At 35.1% G+C, this 27,662-nt stretch overlaps 3 protein-coding genes across 3 annotated transcripts; all 3 read left to right on the forward strand.

Moving 5' to 3' along the window:
- Positions 1–12,403: 12,403 nt before the first annotated feature.
- Positions 12,404–13,363, forward strand: LOC100951524 (olfactory receptor 8U8-like). The gene has a single exon (XM_003802403.1). It carries the CDS (start codon positions 12,404–12,406, stop codon positions 13,361–13,363), a length of 960 nt encoding a protein of 319 aa, XP_003802451.1.
- A 6,375-nt stretch (positions 13,364–19,738) lies between these two features.
- LOC100951842 (olfactory receptor 1044) lies at positions 19,739–20,701 on the forward strand. The gene has a single exon (XM_003802404.2). The coding sequence runs from the start codon at positions 19,739–19,741 to the stop codon at positions 20,696–20,698; it is 960 nt and encodes a 319-aa protein (XP_003802452.1). The 3' UTR covers positions 20,699–20,701.
- A 5,800-nt stretch (positions 20,702–26,501) lies between these two features.
- Positions 26,502–27,455, forward strand: LOC100951640 (olfactory receptor 5AL1-like). The gene has a single exon (XM_003802476.1). It carries the CDS (start codon positions 26,502–26,504, stop codon positions 27,453–27,455), a length of 954 nt encoding a protein of 317 aa, XP_003802524.1.
- The last annotated feature ends 207 nt before the right edge of the window (positions 27,456–27,662 follow it).

A 27,662-nucleotide genomic window follows, 5' to 3' on the forward strand; every position in this document is an offset into this window, starting at 1 on the left:
TTTTTGAATTCAAAAGCAAACTGAACCTCTTTGAATTATAAGGTTAGTATAGAGAAAAAAATTATTACCAATTTTTCCCAGGAACAAGTATATAAATATCTTGAAAAAAGATTTCCAAAAGTCAAGAAAAATGTTTTTGAAAAGTTAAATAAGTTTGAATGAGGCAAAAGAAAAAAAAAAGTGACAAGGGAAGTATAGTTGATTTTTTTTTTTATTCTTAAATATCCTTTTTCTGTTTCTTCCTTGATACGTTCAGGTGTACTAGATTAATGTATCTTGAAAAATTTTTATTACACATGGTTATGGTCCTTTTTTTAAACTGAGTGACTAAAAATTAAAATGACTATTATGTTAATAAAAAAGCTTCCTAACATTCTTTTAAAATTGTTTTAATGATAAAGGAACACTAACAATTAATTTATATTCTGAATGCAAAGCAGAATAAGGTTAAAAATATTTTATTCCAATTAATATCATTTATACAATTTTTTATGAGAGACACAGGGCACCATAGTGGACACACTTACATGATGTATTTGATTTATAAACTTAATAGATTTTGTATAAGTTTTTCTTTCTTCTAACTTTAAGTATTATTTCCTTTTGGTGTATAAAGTGAATGTCCTGTATTGTGATATGATTATACATTTAACAATTTGAGTTTATGAAAGTTTTGCACATCATTAAAGAAAAAAATTAATAATTACATAAAATCTAATTGAGGTATACAGGGAGGAGGGCCTGTGAATATGGAAGCAAATTGGCCATTTGTTGACACAAACTGGAAGGAAGGAAGCATTCTCCACTAGTTCCTTCAGAGGTAGCATGGTATTTCCAGAACCGTGATGTCAAATTCTGGTGTCAAGAATTGTAAGAAAAGCACATTATGGAAAAAGAGACCAATCACTTGAGAAAAAGAGAAGTGAATATAAGATATTGTTTTTGTCCATAAGATAAAGTTTGCCTCAAGAAAATATAGTACATAGGAGACCTGCATGGTCCTTAAATAGAGGCCAGTCCTGACTAAGGTCTGAAATTTTCATAGCAGCGCCTCTTGACTTACCTGGTGTCAGGCAGGAACCCATAACCCATGCAGAACAGACTCAGTCTCTTAGCACATATGACTCTGGCTGACTACCTTGACCTTGGGTTCTGGACAGACCTCCCTGGCAAAATCAATAGTGTTTCTATATTTTAACAGAAAATTATCTGAAAAAAGTAAAGAAAACAATTTTATTTTAATAGCTACAAAAGTTTAATATGCTTAGAAATCAATTTAACCAGGAATTCAAGGATTTATACACTGAAAACTTTAAAACATTGATCAAGTGTTAAAATAAATCATTTAGGAGGTTGGAAGAACCTGAAAAGGAACACAGAATGTGACAGAACAAATCTATTCAGTTAAAAAAATGTATGAAACAGTACGAATCTGAAAATAGGAGATCAACAACTACAGAGCCACACACAATTTAACACAATTAAATTCAAGAAGGGGGAGAGGAGAGAGACTTTGATAAGTTCCCACCTACTGGGTACAATGTGAGGGTATATGGTACATTTCCTGAGTGAAGTATCATCTACAATTTAGACTTTATCTTACAAACCCAAATAATGTAACCTAATTTTATGTGCTCTCATATTAACCTGAAAAAAAAAGGAATACAAGTCCCCAAATAGGCAAGCGAATTCTTTAAAAGAACAGCAATCTGTTTGATGGAGCTACTGTCTGATGGAACTCCATCAGACAGTAACCCACGTGACAATGCATAAACATAGGATGGGCAATAAACTACTACAGGGCATGAACTTTAGAGACACGATCACACATGTATAGGTCATTTGTACACAGTAAAGGTGGCATTAGATCAGAGGGGGAAAGACAGTTTATTTAATAAGAGAGATGTTGCTCATTCTGTGAAAAAAATAAATTTAAATAAAAAATTTTAAATTTAAATTTAAAAAAAAAGTATGAAACTATTTTCCTAAAAGGGGTAGAGGAAAACGTGCTCACCTAACTAGCACTGAAAATAATGGAATGTGTCAAACCAAGGGGAAAAGGAATTACAAGTAGCACTGATCTGTTATAAAGTTGTTTCTCATAGGAATACGGAGTAAGAATTCTGAAACCTCTCTATGCATGCAATAGTATTGAACAGTCATGTAAACTGATAGCAGGTAGTTGGTGCGAGATTTCACTCTGTGGTCGCAGGAAGTTACAAATAAGCAAGGTGAGGAATCTCCAGGGCTCCGCGTAGTGATGGGTTAGTGTTGAAGAAATAATGAACTCAAGTTCTGCTTAACATAGATGCAGAGGAGTACAAATAGAAATAGCTGTAGCTATGCATATTTACAATATACACAAGAGTTAGTATACATACGTTTGTCTCCTCGCTCTGTCAGCTGAGAAGGCCTTGAAACATGTGGGCAATCCGACAGCACAAACAGGCTTAGAAGCCAAACAACAGTTTCTAATAGCATTCTTCAATAAAAGGTACCAGGGCTCTTTTGAGACTCCAGTAGGGCAGCGCTGGAAATGTGCTTGTCCAGAATATATTACAGTGTCAGACAGTAAGAAAGCACTGACAGAAAGAAAGAGACATGATGATGAGAGAGAGAAATAAGGAACAAGAGAAGGAGGGAGGAGGGGGAGAAGGGGAGAAAGGCAGAGGAAGAAAGAAAGAAAGAGAGAGAAGAAAACAATGATGCTTGTATGCCAAAGTAACAAGAGCCAGTGAAAACGTTTCCAAGGAATAAAGCCAGATAAATGTGAGCAACAAAATGTGTAAAGTAGAATATTAGAATCCACCTATTATCCCAAGTATAAAATAATTTTCTATACTTATACTGATAGAAATAAATGACTGAATAAATTACAAATAGGGGAAAACAAATGTCACATTCAGAAAAATTCTGAATAATTCATGCAGATATTCTGCCCTGAAGGAGGTGGGGCATAATCCCCATCCCCTAGGTGTGAGTTGCACATACAGATTTCCTTCTAAAAAGTACAAAATGGGGGGCGGTGCCTGTGGCTCAAAGGAGTAGGGCCCCGGCCCCATATACCGGAGATGGCGGGTTCAAACCTGACCCCAGAAAAAACTGCAAAAAAAAAAAAAAAAGCACAATATGGGAAGAAGCAAAGAATAACTTTTCAGTGCAGAAACCTGGCAAACCCAGCTTCATCCAGGGGATCAAGGCTGACATTTACAGGGATAAGTCACATGCATAGCGTGTATCCTGGTTATGATGCGATTAGAGTGTCTATTTACTTCTGTGATTTTTCTCCCCATTACCCCAGGCTAATCATGAGAAAAACATGCAATAAGCTCAACTGAGGGACATTTCAGAAGATGCTTGACTAATACTCTTTAGCATTATCAAAGTCATAAAAAATTAGAAAAGTCTTACAGAGCCTAGAGTGCTTAAGCAAACATAATAATGTAATATTCTATACTGGATTGGATCCTGAAACTTAAAATGAACAACTAGGTAAACACTAAGGCAATCTAAATAAAGGATTAACTCTTGTTAAGAGCAACAAATTTTTTTTTTTTTTTGAGACAGAGCCTCAAGCTGTCCCCCTGGGTAGAGTGCGGTGGCATCCCAGCTCACAGCAACCTCCAACTCCTGGGCTCAAGCGAGTCTCCTGCCTCTGCCTCCCAAGTAGCTGGGACCACAGGTGCCCGCCACAACGCCTGGCTATTTTTTGGTTGCAGCCGTCATTGTTGTTTGGCGGGTCCGGGCTGGGGATTCGAACCCGCCACCTTAGGTGTACGTGGCTGGCGCCTTAGCCGGTTGAGCTATAGGCGCCGAGCCAAGAGCAACAAAATATTTGATAGTCACCAATATCACTCAGGCTGCCGAGACTGACTGTGGTCCTCCCACTGTTCCTTATGAATAAATGGAGTTTCATTTTGAAAATAAAAATCTGATCAATGTGGGGATATATATGATTAGGTTAACCACTTTGCTTTTGTAGGGTTAAAATCCTACTTGTATGTCCTTCACCCAGGAAGTGTGCAGTTTACCTGTGCAATGTGTCCATTGGGTGAGAATTTACCCGTCTTCTGCCTCTCTTCCCCTGACCTGAATTTCATTGAGTTTTTTCTCTCAGACAAGCAGGTAGATGTTAATCTACTAGTTCCATTTAGTATTGAGCACATGTGGTACTTATTTTTCCATCTTATGATACTTCACTGAGGAAAATGGTCTCAAATTCCATCCAGATTGTTACAAAAGATATAAAATCTTCATGTTTTTATGGCTGAATTAATATCCCGTGATATACATATACCACAATTTATTAATCCATTCATGTATCGAAGGACACTAGCGTTGTTTTGATATCTTTTTAATTGTGTATTGGGCTCCTATAAACTTTCAGGTGTAAATGTCTTTTTTCTCCTTGGGGTAAATACTTAATAGTGGGATCTCAAGACCAAATGGTAAATCTACTTTTAGTTTTTTGAGAAATCTTCATAGTACTTTCCACAGAGGTTGTGCTAGTTTGCTGACCCACCCACAGTGTATGGCCATTCCTTTCTCTCCACATCCACACCAGCATCTGTTACTTTGGGAACTTATTATAATGTAAGCCATTCTCATTGGAGTTAAGTGATATCTCAATGTTGTTTTGATATGCATTTCTTTGATAATTAGGGACAATGAACATTTTTTCATGTGTTTTTTGGCCATACGTCTGTCCTCTTGGGAAAGAATTCCGTTTATGTCTCTTCCCTAGTTTTCAATGGGGTTGTTTGATTAAAAGTAAATACACACTCAACACTAAAACTGTAGTGATGCTCAACAAACTGGGTGAGTGTTGTGTGAGGGTTTCGCAAGGGATAGGCATCTTCACCACAGGTATAAGTCGTCCTTGGAATTATTATTCTGATAGAGACAGACTACCCGCTCTTTGGTGGCAAGTAGCAAACTTTTATTGTTTCTCACTACCTTTTATAGTTCACTGGTCACGTACACTCTATTAATTAACAAGCAAAGTATTCTTATTACTAATCTTTTCTAAGGTTAGCTTAACCTTCAAAGAGACACAAAGTTTGAAAACACAGGACAGCTGCAAAAGGGAGTACATTTAGAGACTTAAGATTACCAAGAGGGAAGTAAAGCTTTGGAGTTTTACTATGCACTCATTGTATTGCAGAAAGTAGGTTTATGGCTTGTTTCTCTAGGCAACCTGGAGGCCACACCATTTTCCGATAATCTCAATAATCTTAGGCTTATCAACCCCTAGGCTGTTTCTCTGCAGGAAGGCTTTTAACCCTTTCCTCTCAGGCTTAACAGCCCCATAGCCAGAACCACTGAACATGGGTTTTTAGGCCCAAACCTTCAGGCCCTGTTCTATATTGACCAAGGCTACAGGAATCTGACATTGCCATGAGCTATGATGACCCTACTACACTCTTCCCAGAGTGACAGAGTGAGACTGTGTTTCCAAAAAAAAAAAAAGTTTGTATACTGTTCTTCTCTACTTTATTTATTAAAATGGTGGTTCTATCTTTTGCTATGAAATCAATATAGTCGGTTAACAATCGTATTTATTTTTCAAAAATAAAATAAAAAATTTTAGAGTAAAAAAATTAAAAAATAAAAGCATGAAGAATACGGTTTATGTAGCCAACTCTAGTATTTTTCTTTCTCACAGAAACCTGGAACATTTTTTATTCTGGGAAAAGGAAGATGACCATCTTGGGTCACCAGGAAATAAGGGTTTTATTCTGACAGAACCACTGAATGCTTAAAAACCAAGATCTAGGTATCAGGTGTACTGGTTGCTATAAGGGTATCGCTGTTTCTAACCACTTTCTGCCAACATAGACAGAAATTACATGCATGTGTAATAACTAAAATAAATGTATAAGTCTATGTTTTTTCTACATATTTACCTACCTATCTACCAATTTAACTACCTTTCTAGATAAACTCGAGTGCACACTGATTATACGACTCTAATCCAATACATCTTCTCTATTCATTATTTTCTATTTCTATCTCTGGCAGTGGGAACCTGCCTCTCTTATCCATAATCTAATTACTTGTTCAGTAAAGCTTTATATAAATAGTTTAAGAAAAGTCGGCCAGTGATCACCTTCGTATATTTCAAATACTCTCAACACTCAACACAGCTGTTTGAAGCTGTGCTACAACCTATGTTACACTCCTGTCTACTTTAGTAATTTTCTAACATTAATTCTCCAAGACATATCCAGAAACTCTCCTTTGCCAATAAACTCCTTATTACAAATACTTCCCCTTGAATATGATAGAATCTCCGTTTGAAAAATTTATACCTAGGCCAGGCGTGGTGGCTTATACCTGTAATCCTAACACTTTTAGAGGCCAAGGCTGGTGGATCATCGGAGTTTAATGCCAGTCTGAACAAGAGCTAGAACCTGTCTCTAAAAATACATCCCAGTGTTGTGGTGGGCACCTGTAGGCCCAGAGACTAGGGAGGCTGAGGCAAGAGCATTGATTAAAGCCCAAGAGTTTGAGCTTGCTGTGAGCTATGACATCATGACACTTTATGAAGGGCAACAAAGTGAGACTCTCTCTCCAACAAACAAACAAACAAAAAATTAAACCTGCCTATACTTTAAATTTGGGGCCATTTTATTGATTACAGCATCATTTGTAAGACCCCAAGTTTCACTAGGTCTCATGTGTCATTTGTACATCTTGCAAGAAACATAAATTTATTAATTGACCTTAGAAGATGTATATTCCTCCATATTTCTTAGAAGAAGAAAATACATTTATCTAAGAAATATGAGCTCTTATTAAACATTTGATAACTTTCCTAGTGATAATCATTTTCTCTTGTCTAAAATATGATTTATTTATTACTGAAATAACATTCCATGGACAGACTTGGGATTCTAAGAATTGTACAATTGTTGGTGCTATCATAGGTTTCCCTAAATATGAATGCCTAAATTATTCAACACATTTCAATAGCTCTACCTTAAAGTTCTCATATAATAATCCTCTCTCCAAATGCATAAGGGAATGTGAAATGAATAACAATGTTCTACTGGAGACTTCTCTAAGGACACAAAAGTAGATCTTATGTCAAACTCTCCATGGATTAAAGATGATGATTAAAACAAATAATAACACCTCATTGTCTCCACCTCCCCAAGTCAAAGTGGAAAAAATGCTGGGGAAATACAGAGTCTCCATTAGGGAAGTGGAGAGACCACAAGACTTTGCTTACAAAAGGATTAACGAGAACTCCTCTGTGGTTATGAAAGGCACTGGCTTCAGTACATTACACGGAGCCACTTTCTACCTTTGTCAACACATGGATCATATATAAGAACAGGTACCTCTATTTGATTGCTTATTATTTGTCTGTTTGTTACCAGAGTCAAATCTGTATAACACAACAAAACACGCTCCTATAATGCAATAAGACTTCTGAAAATGCATTTCGATGAAAAAGAAACTAGGGCTTCACTCTCTCAAAAATAAAAACTCCATCCATCAAACACAGCTGACAGGTGAAATTATAAAAAAAGGTATTCTGTATAAATTTGATAAAAAAGGGAATTTGATGATTTTGATAGCAAGTAGCACAATGCCTGGTATATCACACACTTTCAAATGATTATTGATCAAACGACATCAGGTTCATTAAGTCGGACTAAGTAATCTTCCTTGAATGGATGGTCCAGGGAGCCACAGTGAAAGAAACTATGCTAACTCTTTGTACATAAAATAAAGTTTCATAAAAGGATTATTAATATTACTGAATAAATATAATATAATAAAAAATAAAATGTGGTATAATACAGGATGAAAACATTGCATTAAACCATCAAAATTCATCCACAAACATATGGTCTTAAAATTTCCAAGTGTGATTTTTTAATAACTCCATCAAAATCAAGCCTATTAGTAAATATTGGTCATGGATTTATATTTTTTATTTCCACAAATTAGTCAAAATCACCAAGCTTATAATATAATCTATTTCAACAAAATGACTTTAGGATATAGATGATTTACACATTGATCTCTTTCAAAAATATCCTTTGAGTACTCAATTTGTGCAAGATGGTATAGTGATTAATCAAACTCCACTTCCCATATTGGGTTTCTATTCCACTGAGAAAACTGACAACAAATAAATATATAATATAGCATCTGGGAACAAAGAGGGCTTGCAAAAATGTGAATGAATGATCCAAACAGATTAAACAGCAGATACAAAAATCTTAAACTAGAAACTAAGACCATATTTATTTATTTTTTATGACCATGTTTTAGACATACTGGAGTGACATGTAGTTAACGTGTAGTGATCCTAGCTAAGAAGCAACAGGGATAATATCACAATGAAAAATAAGATCATTTGAAAAGATAAAACAAAAACCACCATCCTAGAGTATTGACTCATTACTGAACAGCTGAGTGAACCAAAGAAAGTCATTAAAATTCAGTCAGTTATTCATGACCACTGAGTATCCTTATTAGGGGGAAGTAATTCCAGTGGAAGCCAGGACATTGGTCAGCAATGTTGGTTCCTTCCCCAAGTCAGAAGAGAATGCAATCTATGAAACACTCTCTGAATCCTTTCTTTCAATGGGAATGTCTAGCCATTGGACAGGTAGTGAGAACAGATTAAACTAGCACAAGGAAAAGAAGCTCTGGATAATAAATTATCTTTATCAAGTGGTAATTTTTACAGAGCATATGCTTCTAAATTTTCCAACTAAGAAAGAAAAAATATGAGGCATCCCAGATAAGAGTTTTATTTTATTAGTGAAACTAAAATTTAAAATTGGTGTTAGGAATCATTTCTTTAATTTTATCACACAATTTTGGATGAATTGCAGCTACAGCAGATGTTTTAGTGAGCAAGAAGGGCCCACCCATAATCCTTCAGTTTATTTTTTATTTCTCTGAATTTTAGTAAATCTACTTAGGTAAGAGAACTCAAAAATTTATAAACATAAGACAGAATACAATTACTAGTTTCTTTTAACATGTATCTATTCATTAATCAATATGAAACATTATATCAATCTAGTCTAATTTTACATGATGAAAAAATGATTGTACCATGTTAAGTGTGTTGACTGAACAGCCATGATGTTATGACATATTTATTCAAGGATAAAAATCTAATAAATTGTTTGTAATGAGCTATAAGAGTGAGGAAATGGATGGTGCAGAGAAATCTAAGCCATGACTTATACATGATACTTGTTATATATATCTCTGAATGAACAATATAGGATCTCAGGTTAAAACAAGACCATCTGATGAAATATAGGCAGGGTTCATGTCAATAAATCTTCAGCCTGCCTTGGAATCCCAGTGGAGTGTGGAATACAATTTTTCTGATAATCTATTTTGCATTGAGCTACCTTTGGCACAGAGACACTGACAAAATCATGGATTCTCAGCAATCTACACCCAGTTTGATGAAAAATAGAAGCATATTCAACCTGGGTAGGTTAAAGGGTATACTTCCAAATAGTGAATTTTAACTTATTTATGGATAACAAAATCATTCTAGTAGCTGAAGATAAGAATTTCAAGACGAAATAAAGTCCAATATGATAATTAAAATGAAAATTTGGGATATATTTTGTAAAATAAACAACATCTCCAATTTTATTTTGGTTTTTGTATGAAGGTATTCATTGTGAATTTAAAATATTTCTTATTAGTTTTAAGCAAATTCCAGTTTTGAATCCACAAAGAGGTTTGAAAAAATTCAAGCCCATTATAGACCAGATTATAACCTACATCAGATCTCTACTTTCTCCTCTTGCCGTAGCTACAGATTTTACCCAGTATTAGTGGAGAGTACTCAAGTAAATCACTGAACAAGAGAATGAGTGAATTGGAATATGCCCCTAAGAAAGGAGAAGCTGGACATAATCAATGGAAATAAATGTTAAGGGCAGAATATGAAAAGTCTTGGTAATCAGTGAAAGTGGGAGGTTTATCCAAGAGCTGGTGAAGTACCCATCTATTCATGTCAGTGAAAAAGGTGTGGTGTCTGGGCAACTAGTGTCTAGTTTTTAAAACTGTGCTTATAGATCATGCTTTTAATTTTTAGTATCTGAATTACATAGCATAATACAGATTTCACTAGAACACCAAAGAACATATAAACATATATCAGGCAATAAAAGTAGTATTTGGGATATGTTTATTAGCTCCTTGTCATCTTATAGCAAGCATTTATTTCTATAGTTTGTGGTCAAAGCAGTTTGAATGTGAAAGATAGTATTCTAGAGAACGGTCTTAGTCTGAGAAGCCCAATAAACAAGAATTCTATTTTTATTTTATCTTGGTTTTTCCTTTCTTTCATTTGTTTTGAAGTCCTCAAAATGGACTCATATTTTAGCAAGCAAATAGAGTTTGGAAATTTAATGATATCAATATTAATGATATTAATTTTTTTTTTTTTGCAGTTTTTGGCCAGGGCTGGATTTGAACCTGCTACCTCTGGCATATGGGGCCAGCACCCTACTCCTTTGAGCCACAGGTGCCACCCCAATGATATTAATTTTTCATACTGTTTTAATGTCAGACATTTTTCTATGTTTTTTCTTATTAATTTTGACTAATTTTGTAATTGAATTATGGAATATTCACGAAATGACAAATGTCTTATCCCTCCTACTTCTTTTTCTTGTCTCTCTCTCATTCATATCTGCAAATTGAAAATAAAGCTTTCATACAAAACTTTTAAATTCAGGGGTCCTTATTTCTGTCAATTTTCATGTTATAATTAGATATTAAAATTTCTTCTGTATTAGGGTTTAGGATAAATACTTGTATACTTACAAATTCTATGTATAATATGAATACATATTATTATTATTACATGTGATAAATGTATATTAATGTTATATATAATAAATATAATTTATTTAAGATGTAATTAAGGTGAATAAGTATTCCTTAAAATTATTTGCTATATAGTATTGCTCAATGAACATGTCTCATTAAAACAAACAACTAAAATGCATTTTTAATAAATTGAGCAACACAGTAAGTACACAGATGTAGTAGTAAGTTTTGAAGAACTAAAGAAACACAGGCTATCATTTTACTTATATGTTTATTCAGAGAATAATATTAGAGCATTTAAAAGTTTTGTATGAAAGCTTTATTTCAATTTTCAGATATGAATGAGAGAGAAGAAATAGGAGTAGGAAAGATAAGACATTTGTCATTATGTGAATATTTCATCATTCAATTTTAAAATTAGTTGAAATGAATAAGAAAAAACGGAAAAATGTCCAAGATTAAATGCAGTATAAAAAGTTAATATCATAGAATTCAAATTTGCATTTGTAAATGAAAAGGAAAACCATTAAAAGACCTTGTCAAGTGACTTGTGAAGACATAAATTTCCAAATCTCTTAGGAAGCAAGTATCAATCTTATTCTACTTTGTAATATGTTATAAGATTATGTGAAGCGTCATTCCCTTTGGTTAAGATCATGGTTTAGGAATAAAGATGTTTGTGTAGTATTTACATAAATGACAATCTTTAAGTAATTTAGATTTCCAGCAACAGAACAAACAGAATATATTATACAATAAAAAAAAAAACATAATGATGAGATGTAGACTCCTGAGTCGGAATCAGGTGGACTGGGAGTACAATTGCATTCATAGAAGCAATCTGAATTCATTTAGATGTTTCCATTTTATTCTCCTATTGATCATCTGGAAAACAGGGATAGTACTGGCACTTTTACATTAATGTTTAATGAGATAAAGTGAGGCAAATAAACACCTAATTGTGCCTTCCACAAAGTTATCCATTTTCAGTTTTTGTATCATTCACAGACCATTAATGTTATGTTGCAACACATAGTGACCTATGAGTGGTAAGTTACTAACGTAAAATTTAAAAAATACAAAACTATACTTCCGACAGCTTTGGGACCATATGAAATTATGTTCACGTAGATAAGATGACACATTGGTCCAAGCCAATGTGGACAGAAGATTTATTTTATGCTATTAATTTCAACATTTGTTCAATTAAAAAAAATAGTGTAAGCATTTGGTAAGTCAGGTTCTTAATGCACAAAAACTTTAAACAGAAATCAAAGCAATATGACCATTTATCTGTTTCCATCTTTATATGTGCAATGGAAGGGGAGGTGGGGGGGTTAATAGGCTCATTCAATTATCTCTCTCTGCTCTCCATCACGTAAACCAAATCTCAGTATGCTAACATTCATTTTATAAGTAAATAGATCAGAAATGAAAACTAATAAGATAAACAAAACATACAATAATAAAAATAATGTATTAAATATGTAAATATGGGATTTAGAGTATAAAAATGCCACTTGAACTTAACTTGTTTCTCTACTTCCTCATCTAGATGAACTGAAGAGATATGGCTCTGATAAATTGCACTCAGGTGACGACATTTATTCTTGTGGGCCTCATAGGTCGCCAAGAGTTGAAGACGCCCCTGTTTATGATATTCTTATCCATCTACCTTTTTACTGCAGTAGGCAACCTGGGTCTGATCCTTGTCATTAGGGCAGATGCAAAACTCAACACACCAATGTACTTCTTCCTCAGCAATCTGGCTGCTGTTGATTTCTGTTATTCTTCTACGATTACACCCAAAATGTTGGGGAATTTCTTGTACACACAAAATGTTATAACCTTCCATGCGTGTGCTGCTCAGTTTGCCTTCTTCCTGACCTTCATGGTATCAGAGTGCCTGCTACTGGCTTCCATGGCGTATGACCGCTACGTGGCCATCTGTAGCCCTCTGCTGTATATGGTCACGATGTCCCCAGCCATCTGCATTCAGCTTGTAGCTGTACCTTACATCTACAGCTTCCTGATGGCGCTGTTTCACAGCATCCTCACCTTCCGCCTCTGCTACTGCGGCTCCAATGTCATCAATCACTTCTATTGCGATGACATGCCTCTCCTCAGGCTCGCTTGCTCAGACACCCACTCCAAACAGCTGTGGATCTTTGCTTGTGCTGGTGTCACATTCATTTCCTCCGTCCTGATCGTCTTTGTCTCCTACATGTTCATTATTTCTGCCATCCTGAGGATGCGCTCAGCTGAGGGAAGACGGAAAGCCTTCTCCACATGTAGCTCCCACATGCTGGCAGTGACCATATTCTATGGGACCTTGATCTTTATGTACTTACAGCCCAGCTCGAGCCACTCTCTTGACACAGATAAGATGGCCTCTGTCTTCTACACAGTGATCATTCCCATGTTGAACCCCTTAATCTACAGCCTCAGGAACAAGGATGTAAAGGAAGCTCTGAAGAAAGTCTTCATTAATAGAAACCAGGCTTTCCTGTTGACAAAATTAAGGAAATGAGAAGCAAAAATGGACTTTCCTTCATGATCAGCTTTTCCTCCTCAAAATTAATAAAATGGAGTGCTTTGCCCTTAGTTGGTGATCAGTAAAGATCTTTTTAGTGCAAAGCGAGATAATCTCTACATGCTTGCAAGTGATTTTGACTTAGTATTTTATTTTATATGCAGATAATATCATAAGAATTGACATTCTTTCTCATTTAAAAAATATATTTACAGGCTTGGCGCCTGTAGCTCAGCAGCTAGGGTGCCAGCCACATACACCGGGGCTGGAGGGTTGGAACCCAACCAGGGCCTACCAGACAACAATGACAACTACAACAAAATAATAGCTGGGCGTTGTGGCTGCCACTTGTAGTCCCAGCTACTCAGGAGGCTGAGGCAAGAGAATAGCTTGAGCCCAGGAGTTGGAGGTTGCTGTGAGCTGGGACGCCACTGCCCTCTACCCAGGGCGACAGAGCTTGATGCTCTGTCTCAAAAAAGAAATGTATATATATTTATAATATTTAATATCTCAAATGATTTTTTTCTGACTTTACCATAACCACTCTAGTTTTCTGTTTATAATTTGCATTGAATAGTATTTTTCAGTGTACATTTTATTATATGTAGAAAGCCAATAATTGGACCTTGCCTTTGCCTTTTTAATAATTTTTAAATACTTTGGCCTTTTCATACAAGTTGATCCATTACTATTTATTGCTAATACTGATATGGTTTAATTTATGATTGTCATTTTGCTAATGATATTCTAGATAGCTCATATCTTTTTTTTTCTTATTTCAGCTCTACTTCCTTCTTTTTTGATGAAGGATTTAAACTGAAAGTTTAATTCCAGTGATATTAAATAAATACAGACACACGCACACTGTGGTGGATTTCTGTAGTTCTGGAACCATCTATTTGCATATGTTTACAAATGGTTTTGTTGATTTTGATAGAGAGATACATTCATTGAAATCTTCACTTCCCTCTTCTAGAAGTTTCTTACACCTATATTTTCTAGCTCAAAAGTATAAGAATCAACTATGATCTCTCAGTTAATTAGGATATTTAGCGATCATGCAGACCCATGTATTGTCATTAAAACTTGAGAAATCCCTAGGGAAAACACCTCTACGATTGGAATGTATGATTGCCTATGACTATCTGGTGATGAAATTTTAAAGGGAAACTTAGAGTTTTGCAAAGGAATAATGTTAAAATTTCACCATTGAAAAAATAAAATGTGATTATAACTTTCACCCATGAATGTATTAGTTAGGATATCCAAAAAAGCAGAATCAGTAGAAGTGTGTGTTTGGGGGTATGAGTGTATGTATGTGTGTGTGTTTGTGTGTATGTGAGGAGATTTATTATAGAAATTGGCTAATGTGATTATAAAGGACTAGAACTTCCATGATCTGCTGTCTGTAAACTGAAGCAGCAGAAAATCTGAGTGAGATGACCGGAGAATCAGGAAAGTTGATGGTATAATTTCTAGTCCAGGGGCAAAGCATGGGGACCAGGAGGGTTGTGGGTGTAAGTCCTGCAGCCTGAAGACCTGAGAGGCAGGGGGCTGGAGGCAGGAGGCGGAGGATAGTGCAAACTGTGAGAGGAGGACCTGGAGTCAAGAGGCCCCAAACCAGAGGGCGGGAGAAAAGGATGTTTCAGCTGAATAAGAGAGAGTGAATTCGCCCTCCCCCTACCTTTTGGTTCTATTCAGGCTCTCAACCAACCAGCATGGTGTTTACCTATGTGGATAGGGCAGATGTTCTGTACTCGGTTTAGTCAGTACACCACACAGAGAGCATTAGATCTGCAAATAGTTTGCAATAGATTCTTTGGAGTTGGACATTATTTCTCTGAATGATACATTATAAGAATTTTCACAAGGTAACTAAAAATAAATTCACACCCTGTCACCAATCATTAACAGTAGAAATATGAATAATTAATACAATAATAAATAAATATCATTATAAATAAATATCTTTGCAAAAATGAGAACATTAAGGGAATAATGTGATGCCAGATGCAGAACTATAGATTTATGGTTCCTCAAAATCAGAGAAGAAAATTAATTGATCTCCAGACTGCTTTGGGCTCCCTGTAGACATAAACTGTAATTTTTCTGATGATTTTATTTGCATCATCCTCCTAAACAATATCCTTTGGGACAAAGTCATTGACAAAATCCTGTAGTTTATTGTTGCCCAAACCCATTTGGAGAAGGAATAGGAACACTCTCCATCCAAGTAAGTTCAACTAGTATGTTTCAAAACCAAGGCCAAGACAGGAATTTTAAAAATGAAGTAGGATAGAATAGAATGGACTATAGAATAAATTATTTTAGGTGGCATTTTCTGAAATAAAGTTCAATAGTGGTTCCTATAATTATATTTTAATTATATATGTATGTGTTATTATTTAAAGTATATGTCTTGTTGATTTGAGATAGAAAGAAGATGTGAGAACTCCCAGACAGAATCTATTAGACTGAGTGGAGAGGGTAGGTGCTAGACCAGACTGACTAGATTGTTATTATACTTGAAAATGTCCTTCCCATTTTTACAAAAACTGGTTATTTTACCTGAGTTGAGATGTGAGTAAATCAAAATCAAATCATCAATATGCCATTTAATAAATTTGCTAAAAGAACGTTCATTATAAACAAGGGAAACAAATATTGAGATGTTATTATAAAAATCAATCTTTATGCTTCCATTTCCAAGTTTCCAGAAAGGGCTATGGGAGGAAATGAATGAAAAAATTATGGCTTCCCCTTGTGGAGTCTGAAATCGATCAAGAGAAGAACTATGGAAACAGGTGGCTGATTAGTACCAACTAATTTACATGAGATAGGTAAATCAGTTACTTATGAAATGTTTTCATAATACGAAGATGAAGATGTTAACACAGCATGAGAATTAGAAATCAGCAAAGCTGTGAATCTGTACAGGAGTTCTCCCACCAACAGTCCATTCACCATTCACCTGGCAGGGCTGAGGGCAGGAAGAAACATATACAGAAGCAGGGAAGCTCATAAGAACACGTTGTATTTGAGGAATGCAAATCAATTATTCTAATTACATGACTGTGGTTGTTTGTGGCAAAAGGAAAGAGATGGAGCTGCAGTTTGAATGTGAAAATCTTGGGCTGTATGGTAAAAAGTCGTATGCAATATCTTTTCAAATATAATGCATACTTTACCTTTGAGATAAGATGAAGTGGCGTACTGGACAATTTATGGAGGCCAAATACTACAGTACCTGGTATCTATAGATAGGAAAACCAAATTTCCACCTGAATAGTTTCTTAATTCTTTCAAAATAGAATTTATGTATACATACTTAAAAGGTTTTATTTTTTTAATTTGCATGATTATTGAAGAACAGCATAACCAGTTAATATAAATTATATCCATAAGGCTATTATAGATTTTCCACTTATCAATTTTGTCTATGCTGAAATTATGTTTGAGGAGCTAAATTTTTAGGACGCTCTTCTCTGTATTTAATTTAAAAGATACATTGCACACAAAAGTTTAATTATAGCTACTTGCTGCCATTGGCTAAGGAATTTTTTTTCTTTGCTCAGATCCTCAGTATCCTGGCGGTATTCTACCATCACCCATAAGCCCTAACTACTCAGCTTTCATGAAATTTAAAAGTGATTACATTGACTTCTATGTACATCTACCTTTTAATGTGTCAGGGAAGCAAGTTTTGTTGTTTTTCTAAATAAATTTATATAATTGAAAATATATTTATATCTGCTATGTGCTGAATTTAAGTAACTTCCCTTTGATTAAATAATTCTTTTAGATATAAAATAACATCATTTATAGATTAGGAAACTAATGAGCAACCTGAATTTTTGACACACTAAAATTTATGTAGCTAGAGAATGATAGCAACAAATTCAATCCATCCAGAATTTTTTCTATTAAATCCCATTGGATTTAAATACCAATCAGATGTCACCTCTCAATACTTATCTGCCACAAGAAATGCAATTATTCATTACAGAAGTCAGAAATGTAAGTTTTGCTCAAAAAGGTACTATATTTTGTTTCCTATAGATATCCCGGCAATTTTACACTTATTCTTTAAAGATGTGTGTGCGTGTGTGTCAGAATTCTAAGATTGCATATGATACACATAGTTAGTATAAACTAAAGGTGAATTAGCATACTTGAATAGTAATTGTTTACCAGAAAGTAGTTGTTAAATAAGCTTATTAAAGCAAAGAAGCAAGCAAAACAAAATTCTATAATCTAAAACTCTTTTGAGATAAGTGAAGCAAGAGCTCTTAGTACATAAAAGCCACTACTCAAAAAGGAAGGTAGAAAATATGAGTCTTATATTGTTTGTGTAATTTCTATCCAGTATAATTTCCAGTGTGTATAAAGCAATTCATATGTTGTTCTCAAAATTGTTTTAATATTCCATATAAACACAGAGAGAGAAATCCCATATTACATTATGAGATTTAGTAGAAAGAACAATTACATACGTTATCCTGTCCTAAATCCAAGTTTACATTGATGTTAATATTCCAATTATGAAAAATGTATAAAGGAATAGGTGAAACTTGTGAATATATTCACTTAAAATAATACAATAATGACATAAAATCAATATAGGTATAATTCAAATATACAGTTGCCCCTTTTTTTACATGGTGAATTGGTTCCACGACTCCTACAGATACCAAAATTCACCATGCTCGACCCTTGTATAAAATGGTATGCTGTTTGCATATACCCTACAAACAATATGACAATAATTTAAAATATTTGAATAATTTAAAGTTTTTTACTTTGTTTCATTTTAGAGTATTACAGGGGTACACACATTTTAGTTATTGCGTTTGCATTTGTACATTAAGCTACTATTGCAAGTCGGTCCCTCACCCGGAATATGTGGATTGCCCCCCTTAGGTGTGAATTTACCTTCCCCCTCCTGCCCCCTTCTCCTGACTAGATTTCCGTATATGCACATAAGTGTCAATTGGCTAGTTCTAAGTTTGTATTGAGTACATGCGGTGTTTAAATAATGTAATATTTAGAGCTTTGAACCAATACGGGTATGGGTAGAAATATAATGCAAGTGAATGCTCCAGAGGAATCGCGCAGAGATGGTTCCTGCTGATGCCCCGTCCCCAGTGGCCTAAAGTGGCAAGAGGGTTAGAATGCTTGCTCGCATAGACAGAAAACCAGTTTAGGGACATCTGAGTAAAATCCAGCTGCTTAGCTGAGATAGGATATCAGCAGAGTTAGAAGAGGGTTAAGGGTATCACTGTAACTTTTTCTCTCTCCTCTCCTAAGTCAATTTTCGTTGTTACCTACTTAGTTCTGCCCTTGAGATTATTCTATGATTTAGTGCCACCACCCTGATGACCTTTTTCATACTCAAAAAGCCACCCCCATGAGTGACTCATTAGACTATTAACTCTTTACTTCTTCATTCTAAAAAATATGACATGAAATCTTTTTTTTTTTTTTTGCATATGAATGTTCATAGTAGCTTTATTTGTAATAGCCAGAAACTGGAAACACCCAACTGTCCATTAACAGGTAAATATATCAACACATTGCAGTGTATTTATACAGTGGAGTACTACTCAGCAATGAAGAGTAATGAACTATTAATACACCATACATGTTTGAATCTCCAAATAAGTAAGCTGAATGAAGAGTTAGACAAAAGATTATAGTCTATATGATTGTACTTATGTAAAATTCTAGAAATGCCCATTAATCAATAGTGACATCAGATCTGTCAGTGTCTGGGGTATGTTGGGTGAGTGAGCTGGGTAGAGGCATAAGGAAGATAGGAGCACAAGGAAACGTTTGTGAGTACTGGATATGTTCGTTAGTTTTATTGTGATATTTTCACTGGTGTATATATGTGTCAAAACTTTTTAAATTGTATACTTCACATATGTTTGATTTATTGTGTATTAATTTTACCTTAATAAAACTGCTCTAACTATTGTGTATTAATTTTACCTTAATAAAACTGCTCTACCGAGCTACAGGTTGAAAGGAGTCTGTCTCTACAGTCTCAGCAGACTTTTTCAAAAAAATTCTGCTTGTTGATTTCTCACTGCCGTCTCCCCTTCGCCTCTGAACTCTCGGTGGTCAGGTAAGTCCCCTTTGGGGAAATTTCAGTCCACAGTATTGGGGCTCTTTCCAGCACTGCCACAAAATACTACCTTTTGCTTTTTATCCCATTCCCAGACTCCAAATAAACTAATAATTTTAATATTAAACAGGTACTTTCATAAAAAAACAAAAATTCTTTTAAGTATATTAAGGTATAAAAAGTATTTATAGAAATAGTAAGTTTGATTAAGCTCTCCACTCTTTGTACAGATTCCCTGAGGAGAAATGGCCCAGATCAACTGCACCCAGGTGACAGAGTTTATTCTAATGGGACTCACAGATCGCCAAGAGTTGAAGACGCCCCTGTTTGTGATATTCTTATCCATCTACCTTTTCACAGCAGTAGGCAACCTGGGTCTGATTCTTGTCATCAGAGCAGATGCAAAACTCAACACACCAATGTACTTCTTCCTCAGCAACCTGGCTGCTGTTGATTTCTGTTACTCTTCTGTCATTACACCCAAAATGCTGGGGAATTTCTTGCACAAACGAAATAGTATCTCCTTCAATGCATGTGCTGCTCAGTTGGGCTGTTTCCTGGCCTTTATGACAGCTGAGTGCTTGCTACTGGCTTCCATGGCATATGACCGCTATGTGGCCATCTGTAACCCTCTCCTCTATATGGTGGTAATGTCCCGAGCAATCTGCATTCAGCTTGTAGCTGTCCCCTACAGCTATAGCTTCTTGGTTGCATTATTTCATGCCATCCTCACCTTCCGCCTCTGCTATTGCAGCTCCAATGTCATCAATCACTTCTATTGCGATGACATGCCTCTCCTCAGGCTCACTTGCTCAGACACCCACTCCAAGCAGCTATGGATCTTCGCCTGTGCTGGTATCATGTTCATTTCCTCCCTTCTGATCATCTTTGTCTCCTACATGTTCATTATTTCTGCCATCCTGGGGATGCGCTCAGCTGAGGGAAGACGCAAGGCTTTCTCCACGTGTGGCTCCCATATGCTGGCAGTGACCATATTCTATGGGACCTTGATCTTCATGTACTTACAGCCCAGCTCAAACCATTCTCTTGACACAGATAAGATGGCCTCTGTCTTCTACACAGTAATCATCCCCATGTTGAACCCCTTAATCTACAGCCTCCGGAACAAGGAGGTGAAAGAAGCTCTGAAGAAAGTCATCATCAATAGAAACCAGACATTTGTCTTTACAAAATTTAAAAAGTGACTTGAATAAATAACAATGGACTTTATTGCCTGATTTTTTTTCCCGCTGAAAACTATAAGAATGTCTATTTCTTAGTGTGTGAGCTGCACATGTCTCTTCACTGTATAATAAAGTTTCTAAATTTTACTTAGAATGCGCTTATATGTATAAAAGTAAGAATTTATACCCCTTCTCTCAAGGTGTATTAAAATTTCTTCTCCATAAGATTTTACACTAATTTTCTGATTTCTCCAGTGAAGAATGCACAAGAAATGGTTATCAGGATATGTAACTAGCTATAGTCAGATCGCCGAAAAAAGGTCAGACTCCCATTCCTCTTTGTGACATTCTTATCCATCACATTAGGCAACCTGGATTTGATCCTTGTCTTTCAAGCACATGAAAACTCATCCCACCAGTATACTTCCTCCTCACCAACCTGGCTGCTTTCTATTTTTTCACAAAGCCCCTTTAGCAGATTTTAAATCTGTAATATATAGAGAGAAAGGTTATAATTAATTTTTTGGTCATTATACCCAAAATACTTGAGAATTTCTTATAAAAACAAAATAGCATATCTTTCATGCATGTGCTGCTCAATTAAGCTGTTTCCCAGCCTAAACTTTCCAGTTTCTAAAGCTTTCTGAATAACATCCCATGTGAAAAATTAAGTCATAAGTTTAACTATTTTTTTCCTGAATTCTCAATTTTTTAGAAAAAAAAATATTTGGCAATATAACACAGTTCCATATATATGCATTTAACAAACTGTTTTTTATTGGTAAGAAGACTAGTCCATTCTAACTTCACCTATGTCACTAATTGGGTATGGCCTTCTACTGTCCCGGAAGTCTTGTTTGGTCTCTAAAGACTAACTCTTTAAGTGAGATGCTTTGCTTATGCTTATGAGACTTTATTACATTTTCCCCAGATTATCTGCAAAAAAAAAAAAAAATGGAATTCAGAGATGAAATTATGGGTGGGACAAGATATTCTTAACAGATATTTTTAGGCCTAGGCTAAGGTGGAAAAATACCAGTTAAAAAACTCCTGGCAAATTACTGGGCCAGGAGTTACTCCAGCAAAATGGAGTACGTCTAGTTCACCCCCAAGGTAGATGGGAAAGTATTAACTGATTTCTTGCTTGGCTCACTCCCTGAGAAACAGACCAAAAGGTACCAACTGTCCCCAGACTGACCTTTAAGAAATATCAGGTGGGGAAAGTACTGAAATAAAGATGCATGACTAACTAACCACAAAATTCTGCTTCTGTACAATGCCTGCTAACTAACCCGGATGCACTTGGGTAGCCTGTGTGCCAACCAAGATGCAGACCAAGCCTTAAATGTAGAACATAAATGTCTTAACACAATAACTAAGAAAATGACATGAAGCCTATGTTAACCTGTTGGATGAAAGTATTTCAAATTGTATATAGCAACAGCAGTCTGTACCCCATGATAGCATTAATGTACACAGATATGATTTAATAATAATAAAAAAATAACCCAACCCCCTGAGCAGTGGGGACTACTCTCAGAGACCCCCTGTTAGGCCTGAGGTAGTTGCTGGCTTTTGAATAAAAAACTCTTTTGTGAATTTGGCTTGCGTGGTGGAGTGGTCTTTGGGAATTTCTGGGCAAAACAATATATTCATGAGAATTAACACATCATAAACTGTTTAGCCAGTAGCAAGCATTATATACAGTTAAGGTGGGCAACCTTAGGTAAATTGGTCATTATTTGTTAAGGTAATGTTTGCAATACTGTGAACCCAGTAGGCAACATGGCAGTGAAAAGAGATATGTCTCGTAAACAAAGAGTGTGGTTATTGGATTCCACATACAGTGTCCTGCTCTAGTGAGTTTCATTAGTTATACACCAATAATGTTACTTAGGGGCTTATCTAGGACTAAATCATATGAAAGGGGGCAATAGTTCATGGCAGGTATTTGCATATCATTTACCATCCTTCTCTGAGCCTGGAGACCTGAATGTCATTCCCAATTATACTAATTACAAGTCACACAAACCTGAGGGAACAGTTTATAAGTGAGAATCACCACACACCAGTTATACCTTGATAACTGATAGATGTAAGTATGCATCTATGTATATGATTCAAAAACAGAATGATTTAATAATTTTAATTGCACAGAAAAGATTTCACATTTCATGCCTATCATTTAATGTTTTGTTTCCTTTTTTTTTTTTTTTAATCTATGGGAGAGAGGAGACTATATCAAAACAAAAATCTTTTGAAAAATCTGCCTTAGGTCAGTGTCCATTTTGATTATTTTATAATACTATATAGTTTATGAGAATTGCAGAGACACAGGGATAGTATGATCTATGGCTCTCCAAAGTTTATTTCCTTGTTTTTTCCATTAAACACATGCATCTGTTCTTTGAATATTTCAGTTGCTTTCTGTTCTCTCACAAAGATTCTCTAGCAGGCTTTGAGTCTGTAATATATACATTGAATGGTTATAATTCAACTCCTGAATTGACGACTTTTTCCTTAGTAGGGTAGTGGATTCACTGCTCATCAGCGGTTCTACTAAAGAGCACAGACTCTTTGGAGATTAAAGACTGAAAATAAATTCTTAGTCAAACATTTGCTGAATTGAAAGATGTTTAGGCAATTTATTTCACTTATGTATGCCTCAGTGGCCTCAGCTAATGAGGAAGTATAAAGTATGAAAGTAAAGAAAGGTGAAAAAATATAGGTGCTAAATCAGTATCATGAAGCAGTAAGCAAATGAAGATGAAAATCTGCATGTAGCAACTGTTAAATCAATTGTCACAAGAATTAAAAAAACTTCTCTTTGAGTAAAATATTTTTAAAATATTTTAGGATTCTTATTCAAAATTTTAAAATAATAAACATTTAGAAAACTATCCAATCTCTATAAAAATTTCAGGTTAAACCGAGGATTTGCTACATAGCTACTACTGTAAGAGAGAAGGGTTTGTTACCACTTCTGATTAAACATTCCTGATGATTTTATAAGTGTTTCAAGCTCATTAATCCACCTGTGGACCATTATCACAAGGAAATATTTCTAAAAAAAAAAAAAAGCGGAATTAGCAGTTTATTTAAGTGGAAAATAATTGGCAAACAATCTTTTGTGGCCAAAAAATTTACACAGCCATATAGGCACCAGATGAACCCATGTTATGTAAATGTCAATATTAAACATTAATTCATCAATATGCATAAGCATGGAATATGTTGCAAAAATGTATATATGCATATGAAATTGAAATCAAGTTTGTTGAAATAGAGTACAACATAAAATGTAGAGCATGATTAAAATTGAACAGAAAGAAAAAAAGAAGGAAAGAAAGAAAAGAAAGGAGGGAGGGAGGGAGAGATAAAGGGAGGCTTAATCACAATATCACCACATAGACGTAACTGCTGTTAACACTTTGGCATGCATAATTTGAGTTTTTTTCTGTGTGTGGATGTACATACAAATACACACACACATATATATATATGCACACATGTTTATCACATATATGTATATATATGCATATAATATATATATATACAAATGATAATATATTAACATATAGAAATTAGTTAACTACACAATTTGGAAAGCGTGCTGTTCTTTTTAGCTTAATATATAGTGAGCATGTTTTCACATCAATAAATGTAAACATATATCAACTTTTTAATGACTTGTATTTTGTAAAGAGCTTGTAATAACTGCAATGTATTACAATACATTTAGAAAACTTCCATCTTTTGCTCATTAAAAATTATAAAATGCATTACTTGCATACTTCAATTTAATTTCCATAGGAACATAATGTCAGGAATGGATTGGAATTCCGTGGGCTTTAGTTCTCAGAACTAAAGAATGGAATCTGGGACCAATTCGTTGAGGGATCAAATACAGATGCCCTGGGGCAGTTCACACAAGCAGTCTACATTGCAAAGTCAGAAAAACAAAGCAAAAGCCCCTCCCACAGGAAAGCTGGGTCTGTCTCTGTGAGTGGAGGAGACTCTGGGGTCTTATCTCATCTGTACTCTTGAGTTTACAGCTAATAATATGCTGAGTAGTAAGAGGAATATTGTTTACAAAAAGATGGGGGATTCTTAAAACTTAGAGCTCTCCCCATTTCCAACCATGTAGGGGCACATCCATGGGTTGCCATGGCAATTGTGAGCTGCATGGAGGTGGTGGGTGCTAGATGTTAGTGAATGTTTTCTGGCCTTCTTGACTTGCTCCCCTCCTGTGGAGCTGTTAAACTGTTAACCTGCACCTGCTATCAGTCCTAACACAAGCATTAAAATCATTGCATCAAGTGGCAGGAATATTTTAAACAATTTCAGTACTTACTGTTACATTTTCTTCTGGAAAGTTGAAGACCAGTTACATCTTTGAGGGGTGTTTACATGAGTATATCCATTTTCCCACACTTTTATCAACTTTGGCAGAATCAATCTGTTGGACCACTTATTCTTACCTAGTCCTCTGGTATTTTGTGGAATGAACTATTTCCCTTTGTAATTAATAAATATACCGTGAGGGAATAGAGACTCATTACTGATTTTGAATGCTGTTTTTAGTATATTATATAATCATATAAATGTGTGTCATCTACTATATGTTATATTATTTATTCATACATCAGCCTATTTTTATATAACTACCATTAGTGCTACACTGGAGGTAGCTCGTATCAGCTTCCAAGAGTCAGATCCACAAATCTCTTTCTGACTCATGTTCATTTCATGACTTCAGGTCAGTAGCTTGAAATCAGCTAAGGTGAGAGTATTTATACTATGGAAATTAAAAAAATCAACACATCAGATTTTCTATTTTTATTGGGACAACCATTAATAAACACCCTCTAGGATGTCTCTGATCCCTACCCTGTTCTTTACCTTCTAGCTTATAATATATTTTACTGTTACTAAGGATAAATAACTCTGTATTACTATTTGGCGCCACTATTCTTGCAAAAATATTCAATAGATTGATTTATGTTCTGTTTACCTATCCTATATAACTTATTTGAATTAACATGTGAAGAATTTTCTATTTTTACTAAATGTTATTGCAGAAAGAAACAATATAAATGTGTGAATTTATTTGTTAAGCATTAAAAATATAAATATATAAGGTCAACATTTTTCTACATGACATAGTGAATTAAAGCCCACTTTTTAATTTTTTGCTCATTATTTTAAAGGAAATCTTGAAAGCTGTATTTTCACATTTTATTATATAGTTACATTCTGATCATGATATTTTCATGTAGCTTTGTAGTCAAACACTTTACCACAATTATAACAAATCTAATAATGTTTTTGCAATGTTTGAGGTGCAATGTCAGATACTTTAAAATAATGATATTTAGCTTTCTTGCATTGATTAGCACAAAAAGCAATCTTTGGTCAATGGCATGGTTGTTTTAATGCTGAGTTGGGTTAAAATCCCTAGTATTTCACCCTAATATGTTACTCTAAAAGGGGCCACCATCCCTTCTATTATAAAGTGTGTATCTGCTGTTTCTATAACACTGGGTTTTTATTTTATATACGTGATTCCACATTTTAACTTAAGTTATTCTGCCTTCTATTACAATCCTCTAGACTGCTAAGCATGTTGGAACTTCTGCCTGGAACATATCCCTTCTGATCAAAAGCAGGTGGAATTAAAACTTGAGAAGGACATATAGGACCAGAGAGGGGTGTCTTCCCAATATCACTTTAAAATAAAATTGAATCAAGTCCCTAACTCAAGAAGCAGAAGATTATCCGAAATGAATAGTCTGGAAATTATAGTATGATACCCTTTTACACCATGGCCAAAAGTAACAACTCAGAAGTGACTGAATTCATTCTTTTGGGACTTACGGATAATCCACAGCTTCAAGCCCTTCTTTTTGGAGTCTTTCTGATCATCTACTTAATTAGTATCCTGGGTAACCTTGGGTTAATTATGCTGATTCTTATCAGTCCTCAGCTTCATACCCCTATGTATTTTTTCCTCAGCCACCTAGCTTTTGTTGATTTTTGCTATACTTCCTCTGTTACCCCTAACACACTGGTGAACTTCCTCCAAGAATTTAAAAGAATATCCTTACCTGCTTGTGCCATTCAACTGTGTTGCTTTGTCATTTTTGTGGTCTGTGAAGTGTATATTCTCTCAGTCATGGCATACGACAGGTATGTGGCCATCTGCAACCCTTTACTCTATACCATTGTCATGAACAGAAGGGTCTGTATTCGAATGGTGGCTGGCACATATTTGTATGGCTCATCTGTGGGATTGCTACAGACAACTCTGACATTCCATTTGTCTTTCTGTGATTCCAATATAATAAATCACTTCTACTGTGATGACATTCCTCTGGTAGGTCTGGCCTGCCATAAAACCCATTACAAATATATAAAAGAACTTATGTTGTTCACACTTGCTGGTTTCAATACGCTTTTCTCTCTTCTTATCATCCTTGTCTCCTACTTATTAATTCTGTTGGCCATTCTGAGGATTAATTCCACTGAAGGCAGACAAAAGGCATTTTCCACTTGTGCCTCACACCTGACTTCCATCACCATATTTTATGGTACAATCATCTTCATGTACATGCAGCCAAAAACAAATCAATCTCTAGATACAGACAAAATAGCTTCTGTTTTCTATATTGTCGTAATTCCCATGCTAAATCCTTTAATCTACAGCCTGAGAAACCAGGAAGTCAAAAATGCTTTGAAGAGAATTATGGAAAAGGTATGTTCCACTGTAAATCAATGACTTAGAGTCTAATAGAAAGTCCTGGGAGGAGGGAAGGAAAACAAAAACAAAAGCAGACTTCAACGTTCTGTCTTTTTTCATAGCATGCCAGTAGTAAGCTGCTTTTTAATATTGTAGTATTAAAAGTCAACCAACTCCCCCTCCATGATATCAGGAAGAGTGAGAATGACACATTCAGAGGCAAATGGTAAGTTAAAGTTTTTCCAT

This window comes from Otolemur garnettii, unplaced genomic scaffold (assembly GCF_000181295.1).
Source record: "Otolemur garnettii isolate 467f Iridium unplaced genomic scaffold, OtoGar3 scaffold00247, whole genome shotgun sequence".
Taxonomy (NCBI): Eukaryota; Metazoa; Chordata; class Mammalia; order Primates; family Galagidae; genus Otolemur; species Otolemur garnettii.

Bases quoted from the DNA above. Each gene is read 5' to 3' on its own strand.
- LOC100951640 (XM_003802476.1), top strand. From the start codon at position 26,502: ATGGCCAAAAGTAACAACTCAGAAGTGACTGAATTCATTCTTTTGGGA.
- LOC100951524 (XM_003802403.1), top strand. From the start codon at position 12,404: ATGGCTCTGATAAATTGCACTCAGGTGACGACATTTATTCTTGTGGGC.
- LOC100951842 (XM_003802404.2), top strand. From the start codon at position 19,739: ATGGCCCAGATCAACTGCACCCAGGTGACAGAGTTTATTCTAATGGGA.